We start from the raw sequence: 15,144 nt of genomic DNA, 5'->3' as shown, positions 1-15,144 counted from the left end.
CTAATCAAGTTTTGTCTGGCACTCTTCATTCCACAGAGGTCTCTTTTGGAAAATAAGGTTTCTCCACATGTTGTAATTGTATTTAGAAAGAGGAAACTGCTACAATGCTGTAGACAGTCTAAATAAGACGAAATGCGAGAGCAGATGAAACATTAGAAAGTTTATTTTCCAGAGTGGACTGTCGAGGAAGTCACGCGGTCATCTGAAAAAATAATAAATTTGTTGTAAATGTGTTTAATAAATATGCAACATCTCATATTATTAAACAAAGCAGTGGAATTCATGTTTTTAAAAATCAGACAAATAAACCAATTTACTCTTATCTACGTACAGCTTTGCACAAACAATGAATGTTACCAACAAAACCATTGTTCTAAAAAAAGTACTCATCAAACTGAAAGTAAGTATACAATAACCAGCCCTTGACTCCCTCTGTTTAGTTCCATCTATACGCAGTATAACAAAAAAGTGCTTATTGAAGCTCAATGGAGTGCCACAGGTTTCCATTTTAATCATTAAATATAAAAATAATGAATTCCAAGTCTTAGATGAAATGCTTTCACAAGAGGTCCCTTTTAAATAAGTAAATGTAAACAATGTCCGGGGTTACCCCGAGCACATTCAGCATTCAGTGGCCATGTTTATAAATGTCAGCTGGCACCAGGAAGAGAAGACATCAAAATGTTGACATTTTTGGTTCTGCCGCTTGCTTCGTGGCACTTGTAGAATGAGCTCCGACTTTGCTGCATGGTTCCTGCCTCCACAGTCCGTGAGGGCCAGTGGCGTCCACAGCCACGTCCATGACCCGATCTGGCACCCACCACTGCAGAAGCAGCAGGAACAGAAAGTTTAAAACCGCCACAAATGCAAAGATGGAGCCCGCCACGGGGCCGCAGTGAGCCCTCAGCCTCCGCAGACGTCTGTCCAGGGGAAGCACCTCCTCCCCGGCTACGCGGTCGTACACCTGGGAGGAACACAGGACACAGTGATCAGAGTCACTAAGTGCCATTCGGCGTGAAGCCCTCAGCTGATTTACATGCACAGAAGAAAACAAGATTACACGGGAAATTGGAAAACGTGGTAACATGCACTGCAGTAACCTGGTTACTGTTTCTATGTGAACATTCAACAGGTCAGTAATCAGATTGGTTCACCACATCTTAATTGGAAAGCATGGCTTTCTTACTGTAACTGTATTAGTGATACAAGATGCAGTTGCTTGATAACTTTAACGTGTATTTGTGTATATTCTGTCGTGAGAACACAGTTTTCAGATGTCAAATAGTCTGATTCATTGAGAACGCTATTTTGTATCAGCTTCAGTTTTAGTCAAATTAAATAATATTTTTTTAAATACAAGAACGCATCTTTAAGTTAATTGATATTGAATTTTAAACTCCCAAATACTAATATCCCCATCAGGCTCAATAAGCCAGTATCGGCTGTCATAAACATGGCATACAAAGACGACAGAGATTTGTTTCTGATGACTGTAAACCAGTTACTTCCAGCATAACCTCTCATTAACCAACAATTTGAGTTAACATCTAAAAACTAAAGCTTCAGCTGTAGCTCACTTTGGTCTGTAATAGAACAAAAGCTGAAACAAAAAGGTCGTAAGTACTTGCAAAAGTACAAACAGAATGCAGTTGAATGAAACCGCAGGTGTTGGTGTCAGTGAAACTACCTTTTCTGTCCTCTCAGCAACGTTTCTCCATGTGTAAAGTTTTTCCACATGAGCATGGATAGAGGCGGGGGAGGGGACAGTCCCTGAACGCTGCCGGGCAATGACCGTCTCCAGACCGGCACACAACGCCCGCACATTAGGCTCACACAAGGTAATCAACTCCTCAGGCAAGACCTCCGGAATGCCCCCTACACGAGTGCTAACCACCTGAAAAATAAAACAACAACTGGATGTATACATTGTATACAAAACACACAGAAGTAAAAAGTGCGTTTTCTACCTAACATTGCTGGCTTCATCAGTCCGTGATGGATTTTTACTTAATTGTATGTCAGTGTTAGATAATAGAAACTATTATCTATGGCTGCTTTTGTGACACAAACGGCCTCTGTTTTCCCTTTCCGTAAAACCTTTTTTAAGCAGTGCTATGAGATTGAGTTGAGCAGCCACCTACGTGCACACACCCACAGGAAATCTGTGACAACACTTCAAAATCTTCAGCTGTGTCAAGCCAATTCTATTCAGTTGAAAGGGCGTTTTTTGTAAAGCTGGTTGGTTTGAAATTAGGAAATGCTTCTTTTGTTACTGTTTTAGAGCCATTGGCAATACATCATTGAAACATGTTTTATACTTTTGATAAATTATAGAAATCTGTGGTTTACCAAGCTTTGTGTTATGAAATTAATTTAAGCAGTATATTTAGGAAAGGATAGTAACTTTTGCAGACACTAATGAAAGCAAATTTCCCATCACTCCAACAAGATGTGGTGATTTTAATGATCACTTTTCTCTCCAGCACAAGGTGTGTCATCAGTAAAATCACCAGGTTGCCTTGTAATTTATCTTTGAACTGATAGCTGAAATACTCTTTCTTATAATTCACAATCCTTAAACTATTATATGAATGGCAACACACCTGCAGTCCACAGCTGGCTCCTTCTACAATGGCCATGCAGAACGCTTCAGTGAGAGACGTGTTGAGGAAGATGTGACCCTGCACCAGAACTCCACGAACGTCTTTATGCTCCAATGCCCCGAGCAGACGGACCCTGAAATGACCCAATTCAAAAGGAGTGAGGCACAAATAATTACACCTTCTAGGGCTAAATAATAAATATTGCTTGATTGCTCAGGGCCAGTAAAATGTGTAATCTATCTATCCGCCACTCTTGGTACAGGCTAATTCCTGTATATTCACGACACAGTCACTAATTACTATATTTCCACAAACATCACTGCTTAACTACAATAATGTGTTGACATGGTATAGATATCTAACTATAAAGGGAGGAATCTCTATCTGTCTGTCTGAACAGAGTGCCATTCGTTCGTTTGACTTCCCACTTGTTGTCTGTACTGCTCGGAACTCAAGGGAGCGCTTTGCCAAATGTGGTGCAAATTGGATTGTGACGCTATTACAACAAACTTTGTGTTTTGGCCTGTAACTTTTGAACAGTAAGTCACAAAAACAAAGTTATTTTCTCTCTCTCTCCTGGATACTACACGTCCAGACGAATCTATCCATATAAGCCACTTCCATTTGCGTCTAGATCATTTTTATGCCATTTCGAATTGGGTCCAAATCAGTTTTTTCTCCTACACAAATGTTCAACAATTGTCATTAAATTTGGTTGAATAAACAAGCAAACAGTGCTCTGTGCAGCAACATAGGCGGGGCTCACGCCCCAAATGTGCAATATATATATTGACAGTGTTGTCAACTCTCTGTTCATAAAACATGGCTACTGCAACAATAACATTGCATGCAAAGTAGTGTCATGTTATGTTATTACAGAGAGCATGTCCTAAAAGAGGTTTAAGTGGTACCACCGTATCATAAAAAACTTAATCCAGCAGTACCTGTCATGTAGTTGGTATTTCTCTCTCACTTCCTCCAGCACGAGTCTCTTCGGTCCCTCTCCACCAATCAGAAAGTGCAGATCTGGATGTTTAAGGCAGAGCTCCGGGATTATTCCACCAAGAAGATCGATTCCTTGAGAGGGAGAGATTGTGAACACTTGCTTAGACAATGATGAAGCAATACTTAATTAATGTACTTAATACTTCATTAAAGTCTAACACAACAGCCTCTCCGTACCTTTGCGGTACACAAGACGACTGACCACAACAATCGTGATCTTGTCGTCCTGGCGCTGGGAGGGGTCGGGGGTGAAGTCCGTAGGGTCAACAGCGTTGGGAATAACAGACACTATCTCTGGGTTGAGTGCTGCACGGAGCACTGTGTTCTCCTTACTGGTGTACGACACGCACACAGTGTGGTTGGTGTCGCACAGCGACACCGTCAGAAGCTTGTTGGTCAGCACAGAGCTCACATCAGCAAAGCCGAAGAGGGAGTGGTCAGTGAACACCTGAAAATTATAACACGCTTTAGGTGTATGCCAGAAGATTATGTGCAGTATAATGATTTTGAGACCTGGCACATAATAAGTCATATACCGTGTTAAGGCCCATGGTCTTGGCGTGGAACAGTGCATCATGGCCCATGGCGGAGAATGAGCTGTGTGCATGCACCACAGTGATGCGTTCCCTTACAAACACACAGCGCATCAGTGGGAGACTGTGGAAGCAAGTAGTGGCTGTGGCCTGATTGTACATCACCTGCAGGGGGAGGTAGTAGACCTTCAGTCCGTTGGTCAGGTGCCTGACACCCTTCCTCATGCCATAGGCATGTGTGACAATTACCACTTTGTGTCCCTTTTCAATCAAACACTGAGATAGCTGGTAAATGTGACTTTCTACTCCTCCCATATTTGGATAGAAGAAGTCGGACACCATGCAGATGTTGTGCTTCCTGCTGGGGACCCCGGCAACCTCTGTAGGAGCTCCAGAGACTCCTGAAGTTGAAGGATTATTCACAGCTGGTGATCTCCTTCGTTGACCCATTGTAGACACCTTGTGTGGCTACGCAGCTCACTGAAATAATTAGTGTATTCATTGATTAGTTGGTAAACAGCAAGATTAACTGGTGACAAAAGTATTTTGATAATGAAATAAATGAGTTAAAAAAAGGTAGCGCTAAAACGATTAAATTGAATCAGCAACAATTTTGACAATCGATTAATAATACAAGTGATTTCTTAACATTCCTCGTTTCCAAATGCTTAATGTGAGAATTTGTCTGTTGAGTGCCATTAAACTTCCATATGTTTTTCTCCAAATTGATTAACATTAATTGTTGAGTTTATCAAATGTCATACAGTGGTGGTTTAGTGTAGCCCGGTGTCATTTCACTGAGTGTGCAGCTTCCCTCTGAGCACTAGACATGTCCTCGTGTGAATTGTCCCTGTAACTTGTATTTGCTATCCGTTCACATGTAGTCAAGCAATCAAGCCAACAACAGACTACCGTTAGCTGGTGTAATGCAAGTTGACTATTCGCAATCTCTTCCATTGACGCTGTTTACATCTCACCAACGTTAGTTCATTAGACCTTAGCATCAAGCTAACAGACTCTGTTCATATTTCACCGCTTCACTGACATTAAAGCAGTTGGTTTCCCTATCTGTCTAGATTGCCTTACCGTAGATAAAATGTCAATCTAGTTCCCGCCTGTGAAAATACACAGAAGTCTTTTTCAGATGTAGGTTCATTTCTACTCGCGAGCCCTGGAGTAGAAACCAGTTAGCCGCCGTATCACTTCCTGGTGTGACCTACGTCACACGCGATGACGTAGTGATACTCCCACGGAGCTCATGCTGACATCTGCGGGTGGCACTTTTTTTACACGTTTACAAGATTTGTATTTGTCATTGTACGACAGTGTTGCACACTAACATTTAGATTGTCGTCCCAATGTTCTACATAGGAAAGAAAACAAACAACAACAACACAACATTATATAAGAGTGTCACAGCCAGAGACAAGCCGCTGTTTTAAAGTCTGGTGGTTCGACAGCTGATACTTCTGTATCTCTGTTGGGGTGTGTTTTGTCTCTTAATATCCTCGTATCCTCTTCTCACCAATATCATGAAGGATGCCAATGATGTTCTGGGTGGTTTTATTCACTCCTGCCCTAGGAGGGATCTGTACCTGATGTGTACTGTACACATCCCATGATGACAGTTTGTAATGTTTGCAGTCAGGATTTTTTCTATTGCACCTCTTTAAAAGTTGACAAGAACTTGACTCAAGAATTTTACCTTCTTAAGTTTCCTGAGGAAAGACATTGAACTTTTTTCACCAGGATGGAGATGTGTGATGACCATGTCAAGTCGTTTGTGATGCTGATTCCCAGGAACTTAAATCCTTAAATATTTAAGGATATTTTTAATATGTTTTATTAAACATAAATTGAATATGACGAGGTAACTATGCTTTTACAGTGTCTTACAGTTCAGAATACATCAACTTATACAAAGAAAGTGACGAGATGAGAGATACAAAACTTTGTCATGGAAAAGACAATGGTACAAAAAATGGTTGTTCTGGTTTTCTAACCCAGCAACACTTTTTGGTTTTCATTTTAACCCTGTGTATAAGTTCACTAAGTCAGACGTTCACATATTATTTCAATATCCTCTTTTGCTTCAGATTTGATGTGCTCTCCTATTTGCAGCTATAAGGAATGCTGCTGACCAAACCCAGAACAGGGGACCAGTGGTGGAATGGCCATTGGGACTAGCAACATGTTTCCCACTTTCAACAACATCTTTTTAGACTGAGAAGGTATAACGTCTCTGTGTGTTTGATTGTCCTGTTTGGGATTATTAACAGGCATTGATTTTGGTGTCATACCTCTTAAAAATATATATTACATACAATGATCGTAACCTGTTTATTTATATAAATTAAAAACAAACCTGGCAAAGCAACCACATAACTACTACAAAGGCAGAAGAACACGCTACATTTTTACACAATCTGTTGTAAGAAAAATAAATAGCTTGTCCATTGACCTTTAGGAGAAAATCCCAGTAGACACTAGATGTAATTTACAAAGCATAGTGCTGGTAGTGTGCTGTATAAATACCCCCCCTCATGGTCACACAGGATCAATTAGTTATAAAATGGTTGCTTATCACCCCAGAATTCCTATTTTACATAATAGTTGCTAAGTGTTGCAAAATCAGATCAAGTTACCTCAAATCTCGACAGTAAAAATCTCTATGTATTAATCATTTCCTTTTCTCACATTTTAAGTGCGTCAGTTACAGTATAGCGTATATACCGAACCACCAAAGTAGATTGAATGGCTCAGTTTCATGCTGTTTTTCTTTAATGAAGTATATAGGGTATCTGAATCAGTTTAGCGTTTTCTTGCGTTCATAAAATGGTCTAGCAATTTATCAGTTCAACAAGGAAGTTGTCCAAAGATGACAGCTGGTTGATATCAATATGAATCCCATCACTGTTACCTGCTACACAATCCACAGAGTGCACACTTCCAGCAATCTATTTTCATTGCGTGATGATTCTGTGATGACTGAACATTTAAATGTATCACTTTATCTTCACCGGTGGTCGCCCACATCCGCTTCAAAACATTGGTACTTGCCAGAGGTGTCAAGTAACGAAGTACAAATACTTCGTTACCTTACTTAAGTAGAAATGTTGGGTATCTATACTTTACTGGAGTATTTATTTTTCAGACGACTTTTTACTTCTACTCCTTACATTGTTACGCAAATATCTGTACTTTCTATTCCCTACATTTTAAAAATAGCCTCAATACTATTTCATTTTGGTTTGTTTTCACTTCGGCTTGTCATCGTTCAAAAACACACAAAAAAACTCCTATTTTGCACTATTACAATACTTACAGGCAACTAGTTATCATGTCTTCCGCTCCATGAAACGCATGTTAATGCTCAGTAGTACACATATGGTACTTTAATGTATTTGCATTGTAATAAAATGTGATCATTTTAAATGGGCATATATGCAGCTGAAACGGGTAGCCTAGTGCATCCCACTTTTTTCAACATAACATTTTAAAACATTATAGTCATTATGGCCTTTATAAAAATTATTGTTTTGGGGGGAGGTGGGGTAGTGCACTATAGGCCCCTGAGACGCAGCTTAAGAGTTTGTCCTGAGCTTAAGAGTTTGTCCTTAATGAAAAAAAAACATTCCCCTTACATTACTTTTACTTTTATACTTTTAAGTAGTTTTTAAACCAGTACTTTTACACTTTTACTTAAGTAAAAAGCTTGAGTTGATACTTCAACTTTTACAGAAGTATTTTTAAACCCTAGTATCTATACTTCTACTTGAGTAATGAATGTGAATACTTTTGACACCTCTGGTACTTGCGTACCGTGCTGCAAACAGATCGGGTCCAGTCTACGTCCAGGACATGGTCACACCTTACACCCCAGGCTGTTCACTCTGCTCGGCTTCTGCCAATCGGCTTGTAGCTCCGTCACTGTGAGCTAAATATTAGCACTTTAGTAGCACTTAAATGGCACTTACTTGTAGCACTTTGTAGTTTGGCTTTCTGGATTGTTCTTGTTCTGAGTTCGTACTCATGGTTGAATGCACTTTTTGTAAGTTGCTTTGGATAAAAGCGTCAGCTAAATAAATTGTCATGTAATGTAATCTTCAAATCGTAGAGGGCATCTCCTTTTACAGTCCTTGAATTTGAAGGAAAGATTATAAACCCTCCTTGCAAACATCCATAAAGACTCTCAAGATGGACATCCTTTTCAGAAGCACCACATTCCTTTTGTGGCACGAGCACAGGATGAAACCTGTCTGGAAACAGTATCTGAGTGGGCATGATGCCACATTCAAAGTTAACCACAGTTTGATGGTAATGTAGAAGCCTACATTGTGACATTGGGGTTTGTTGTGTTCAGACGTTGTTGGTAGTCCCCTCTTGTGTCCTCGGTGAACTCCTATATCAAGGACAAAAGACATGGAAAGATAAATTTTACTGGGAGATCCAGTTACAACGGCAAATTTCAACACTGAAGAGCAAAAGTGGTAGCGCTCGGATTAGCAACTGCAAGAAGTGTTGCGCAACTCTGGTTTAACCAGTACAACTTAAATACAAGTATCGTTGGATAAAGATCGCTGATGTTATGACAACCACTTACTTTGAAAAAAACAAAAAGAGAAGGAAAAGTACAAACATCATCCCGTGGATGATTTTTAACCAGACTCTCACTTGTTGGGGGCTGTTTGGAGTTCCTATGTTTTTTTCTGTGAAAGGAAATTACAAAAATATGATACTTTAAATAACAAATTCATTCAAGTCACATCCTCAACAACACATTACTTTTAAGGTGTTTTACAATATGTTGTTTTATGATTGTTGCTGTGTTTACTAATAATATCATAATGCATTTTAATAATGCATAGATTTAACAAATCCCCCCCCTCTGGATGAATAAAGTATATATCTGTTATCTATCTATCTATCTATCTATCTATCTATCTATCTATCTATCTATCTATCTATCTATCTATCATTTAATGTGGAGTAATGGGCTAAATGTAAGTGCAATCCTCTCTGAAATAGATAAAAACAAATAGTTACCAAGCCTTTCTCCACAGCCAGAGCTTAAGGTAATTGATATGTGTTTAGTCTTGACAACACATCTAGGTTCTGAGGTCCAGTTGTGTTTAGTACTGAGTGTGCTGTTGAAGTAGAAGAATCCAGTAAGAGCATCTGTGTTGTTTGTGTGAGTTATTTTAGTTTCGGTTAAATTCGTTAGAGGCTGTCCATGCAAAGTCCACTGAATCCAAGCCTCTCTGTAGCGTCCTCTCACGTCACACTGGAAAACCTTCACACCTCCACTCAGGCTGTCTTTTGTTTGACAAACACTGTAGCTCGCTGTAGAGAGAAGAATGATTTTAGTGCCTCTTCTGTAAATTCATGGGTGCATGAATGATCAAATACTGCCGGAATGCATAAAGGATGAATGACTCACCAGAAACGTTTAGATATACATAGGATTTCTGGTATGTATCCTTACTGTGAAAAATACATTTGTATCTCCCCTGATCCTCCGCTGTGATATTGGTGAGGAGAACAGAGCAGTTATTGTTGTTCTCAGTCAGAAATGGTTTGATCCTGCCCTTGTATCTGTTTGAAATGGTCTTGTTGTAATTGTACATCAGCATTTGGTTTGGTTCTTCCATCTGCCACTTAAACTTAAACTCCTCGTCCAACTCTAAGCAGGTGCATGGCAGAAGGACACTGTCTTCTAAGACACCTGGAATAGTCGTGTCGTTACCTGGAGTAAAAAAGAGAAATTGGGTTAGTTCAGTTCTGAGACTCTTTCTGAAATATGTGTGTCTGTAAAACACTCCTGCCTAGAAAATTTGAGTTAACTGAATTAAACTTAGACAATGAGCTCAAAAGTGCAAATATAAAACCAACTGAGTTAAGTTCCCTAAACTTGACAAAACAAGTTCAGTGAACCTGAGAGACGTTTTCGTCAAATTGACAAATTATATTCCCAGTTTGCAGAACCAATGTTGAATCGGAAGTCACGGTTTTACAGCAGTGTCTGTTGGAGCCACATTCATACCAGAGTAAGTACAGAGCCTTTACATGGAGTTGCTCCCAGCAATTATCCTAAATTAAGATTGTACAGAGGACTGAATTATATTAATACCAACGTTTATCATTGTTTTATTTAGCATCGGAAGAAACATTCATGACTGAAAATGTATAAAAGACTGATAAGCTTTCTGTAAAAGTAATCCCTGGCGGTCGTCTGTTGATTTGCTGATTCCAGTGGGGGAAAGTAACTAGTACATTTTCTCATGTACTGTACAATTTTGAGGTATTAAGGTACTTTTCTATTTCATATTACTTTATTATTTTACCACACATCATTTTAGAGGGAATCTTTGATCTGTTTACTCCAAACCATCTTATTCAACAGCATAGTCCCAAATTTATTTTTTAATTAAGATTTTACATTTTGAAAAATAATCTATTAAAATAATAAATGAATACAATTAAAAGTTAAAGCAGTGGCACCCAATGTTTTTGGTCTTGTGACCTCTTATTGAAAATCAGTGTGAAGTTGGGTGTAGTTGGGACAAAACTGACTCACTGTATATAAACTAAAGTAGTTAAAAGTGACTCCACCGGGACCAGCAACAACAGTAAAATGCTACTTATACATTGATGTAGCAGTTTTAATGAGTGCTTTTTCTTTTGACACTTAAAGTACTTTAAGCTGACTTCTGTACTTTTACTTGAGTAAGATTTTAAATTCAGGACTTTTATGAAGGGTTGAGTGAAACGTCAACAGTAAATATATTCAACAGACCACAAACACCAATGTCTGCTTTAATTTGACATTGTTTACTTGTTAATGCATGTTTTAGCATTTGACCTACCTTTTATTCCATTTTTATTATTCACATTACCTTTACATTCACAATAAAATCTTCCCTCTAGAAGAAATAAATCAATGTATAACCTCCCTAACCTGTTAATCTGTCTCTCCTTTCATCAGTTTGTGTGATAACCACCAGTGTTATCAGTGCTTCATACTTAAAATGTAATAATATGAGGTCATATTATAAACTCCACTCCGCTAATTACTTGCAGATTTCCATGACGTTACCCAATGTAATAATTGACTGTTTGTGCTTTGATGTTCAAACACGGCTGCACAGCCACTCGTTTGTAAATATAAGACTCACTTTGTTTTTCTCTCGTGAAGGTACACGGGAGACAAACACATCAGGAGCATTTTTTATCTCTGAGATCATGTAAACAATGTGAAAAATGAGGTCGAAATAGTGCACCAGTCCTGCTAATATCCAACAAATAAAATAGTTTGGTTTCAAACTATTTTGAAACATAAACAGACTTTTTCACTGAAGCCCAAACATTGTGTTATACAAAAGTCTGGCATTCTTTTTAAATAATATAAAAATAAAAAATAGAAATGTACAGTATTTGCTCTATGTATTAATAACATGTCTTCAACTATTCCAAAACAAATCCATTTACATGGCGTTGGTGGTGAAACTGTTGATTATAGGGCTATAAGCCACAGCTGTTTCTGTTAACATAATGTCTAATGTTTAAACAACTGTGTTAGTTTAGTACAGTTATACTTTTTCTCAACTCTTGTAGCCACGCATCACATTTTAACAGCCAGTATGGATTACTTGGTGGGATTTAATGAGATGTTGACACAAGATATGTGTTCAAACTTGTAGAAAACTCCTTTAATTTGCCACTTGAAATCTTACAAGAACTGAAAGGGGACACGCTTATTATGTGTTAAGAGGGCAGATTTGTAAAGCAAACCTTACAGTACACACACTTTACATCATTGTATATGTTATATACATGTATATTAGAGTGATATTTTATTTATTGTGTTAGATTCATATTACATTTGCTTAGTTTTCTTTATTACATATTCAATGAGCAATGTTGGGGGAGCCTGCATCTAAGATTTGTGTTGCCAACGACTGCTAAAGTAACACATTTAACAGTATTTCAAGACTGCAGCTACAGGGGCATTAAATCCTATACTGTAAACACTCAAATATTGCATCTAGACTCGTTTAATTATACTAATACCAAAAGTGTGTGTGCGGTTGTCCTGCAGCTACAGTATAAGCATTTACAATACAACACATGGCCAGAAGCAGACGGTCTCAATGACATGACGGCTTACCTGAGACAATTACCACCATTAACACTCCCAGGAAAGTCCTCATGGTGCCAATGGATCTGAAGTGTTTTGAGGAATATCTATAAAAACGTCTCGGCTATATAATTATTCTAATATGCTCCGCGGTGTGTAATTATTTGGATTACATTTGTGAAATCCGCTAAAAATGTGGTTAAAATCCCAGCCCGTGAAAAATTAAAGTGATCCTCACACGTCCGTCTTCAGCGTGACTGAAACCGAGGGAAAGTTCAACGCCGGAGTTTCCGGAGTGCTGTCGTAAATAAATAAAAGGAACAAATGGCCAACGGCTGATTGAGAAATCTGCCTCCCACTGAGGACAATAAGATTTACAGCATGCAGTGCAGGAACCAAAAGTCCCGATGATGTGGACGGGGCTATTTGGTGAGTGTGTGTTGCACAGTTTAAACACACAGCTGCTCCATCTCAACTCTACTTCTTGCATCCTGTAAACTAAAGCACGTCTCCAGCGACACAGCTCCAACTAGACCTGTGGATGTATTTATTGAAACGAGCTTTACTTGAAGGCTTTGCGCTATAATGCCAACATTGTATTGCTTTACAATACTTAACTGTTAAAGCTACATCAAGACTCATTGGTATAATTCAATACTATTTTATTAAATGTTTCAAAACTTCAGGCTTTTTAATGCAATATTTATACACAATATTATCAAATAAATGGGTAGAGGCTCTGCTTTATGGGATTACCTTGTTATGAAGCGCGCGCGCGCGCACACACGCGCACACACGGCCAGACCTGCTCCCCCGCCCCGTCTCAATCCAGACACACATCCAGGGATCAGCACAGTCACCACCGGGAGCTAAACGCATAGGGATCATCGGGATCAGAACACTTTCAGCCGCCGCTGGTGTCGACACGTAATCACCACCTGCGTTGCCATTTTTTCTTTTTTAATTTCTAACGGGGCCGTAGCGGGAGTGCTGGATACCGGGAGGACAGCATGGGCGAGCTCACGGCGTTTCTGCTGTTACTGGTGGCGACCTTGACGCTTTCATCCGAGGTGAGTAACGCACAACGGAGACATCGTAGCGGTGGGAGTCGGTGAGCCGTGTCCGCGGGCCCGAGGCCACAGCGACCACCGTGTCCGGTCTGGTCTAAAGACGTTACCAACGTAACGGACACGACGACTGCGCCACGGTAACGGCTCACTGCCGTGCTGCCACCGCAGATAACACGATTACCGGGCTTTGCCGAGGCCCACTCTTTGTTTGATCCAGTGACGTTGAGTTGTTTTGATCCCTGACAGTTTTGAACATCTTGTCCATCGACATGAAATGTTCGTGACATCGATTCCCTCCGTAGAACCAGACATGACCATCGATGCTCCCGAGGCCTACTGTTACATACCAGGGATTGACAGCTTGGCCCTGTCGTGTTGGACGTGTTTTCATTAGTTAAGGGGGAATACAACATAAATAAAACGCGGTTTGTTATAATACGACTTATTGTAGCGTTAGTTAGTCGCTGTTATCTCTTAATTCACCTCATAATGCGGTGGCTAGGTGTAGAGAGCTAACGCTAATGTTAGCTAAGGTTCTTATACAGTCTGTGGTGTGTCCCCTTCTTATATACAGTCTGTGGTGTGTCCCCTTCTTATATGCAGTCTGTGGTGTGTCCTCTTCTGTGTCCCCTTAGTACACAGTCTGTGGTGTGTCCCCTTCTTATATGCAGTCTGTGGTGTGTCCCCTTCATACGCAGTCTGTGGTGTGTTCCCTTCTTATATGCAGTCTGTGGTGTGTTCCCTTCTTATATGCAGTCTGTGGTGTGTCCTCTTCTTATACACTCTGTGGTGTGTCCTCTTCTTATATGCAGTCTGTGGTGTCAGTTTAACAGCTATACAAATACAGCACGTTAAGCACAAATGGTTATAAGCCCCCTGTTTGTTTGTTTTTTTATGTCCAGCAGCGTTGCAGCTGCAAGGTGGTGATATTGCTGAGGAGAATGGAAAAACAAAGATCCAGCCTTTTTTTTAGTTTAACACAAGCAAGATGGCGCTTGCTGCTTGCTGCTTCTGGTGCTGTGCAGGATGAGGGAGACGTCCAGGGTTTAGGATCAGCTGGGAATAGCATGATCAGGGTCTATAAGCTTAATGCAAATCAGTAGATGTATACAGCTGGGAGTTCTCATTACCATGCTACATTCAGGAGTGCTAAGTAAGTTAGGGAGACAATGCAAGACTCTTGGTTTCCCACCCAAAAACTGAACCCTGCGTGCTGCAGATAAAATGTCTGTGCAGAATTATAGAGGACACACTTTTTTGATGAAGGCAGCATTCAATACCTTTCCTAAATTAATATCCCCATATTGCCATACCTGTGATTGTCCTGAGATACTATAGCTGATGCTCTGGATGAGGTGCATTGTAAAACATCTTCTGTTGTATTTTTTTTCTTCTCTTTTGTTACAATACTGGTCAGAGTTTATATCTTTGCTGTACTATTTTTGTAGTATTTTAAGATAGCTTTTTTTCACAGGGTCTCATGATATGTCTGAGATTATCATGATAGCCTGTCCATTTACCTGCTCTTTGGGTGCCAATGTATTTCATTTCTGTGCTGCATGTGTTTTAAGTTGGAGGCTGAGTCATGATTGAACGAGTCAGGCAGGCAATGCAGCACAATACCTAAATGTGTCATGGCCTGCTGCAACACTCCTCAGTCGTCAGTGTTTTTGAGCTTTCTTCTTTGATGTAAGACCAGGTTTCACTGGTTGTCTCAGTAAAATTCGATAATAACATGCTAATAGCTTAGCACATGGCTTGATATATCTGTGTCTTGTGTTTTCAAGAAATGTGAT

At 39.7% G+C, this 15,144-nt stretch overlaps 2 protein-coding genes across 2 annotated transcripts in view; one reads left to right on the top strand and one right to left on the bottom strand.

Moving 5' to 3' along the window:
- Positions 1-151: 151 nt before the first annotated feature.
- piga (phosphatidylinositol glycan anchor biosynthesis, class A) lies at positions 152-4,591 on the bottom strand (the record flags this gene model as incomplete). Its single annotated transcript, XM_079231169.1, is given in 7 exon segments — positions 152-724; positions 726-964; positions 1,688-1,894; positions 2,604-2,736; positions 3,548-3,680; positions 3,786-4,056; positions 4,145-4,591. Coding segments are annotated over 7 exon segments (1,533 nt in total). The 3' UTR covers positions 152-621.
- Positions 4,592-13,288: 8,697 nt separating this feature from the next.
- appb (amyloid beta (A4) precursor protein b) overlaps positions 13,289-15,144 on the top strand; it is a gene marked incomplete at its 5' end in the record, with an annotated part of 10,157 nt that continues 8,301 nt past the window's right edge. The window contains one exon of the mRNA XM_079231020.1: positions 13,289-13,348. Coding sequence (XP_079087146.1) covers positions 13,289-13,348 — 60 coding nt within the window. The remainder of the gene's footprint in view (positions 13,349-15,144) is intronic.

This window comes from Taurulus bubalis (genome assembly GCF_910589615.1).
Source record: "Taurulus bubalis genome assembly, chromosome: 15".
NCBI lineage: Eukaryota > Metazoa > Chordata > Actinopteri > Perciformes > Cottidae > Taurulus > Taurulus bubalis.
Note: the sequence above shows the minus strand (reverse complement) of the source record. Positions and strands in the feature narration are given on the sequence as shown.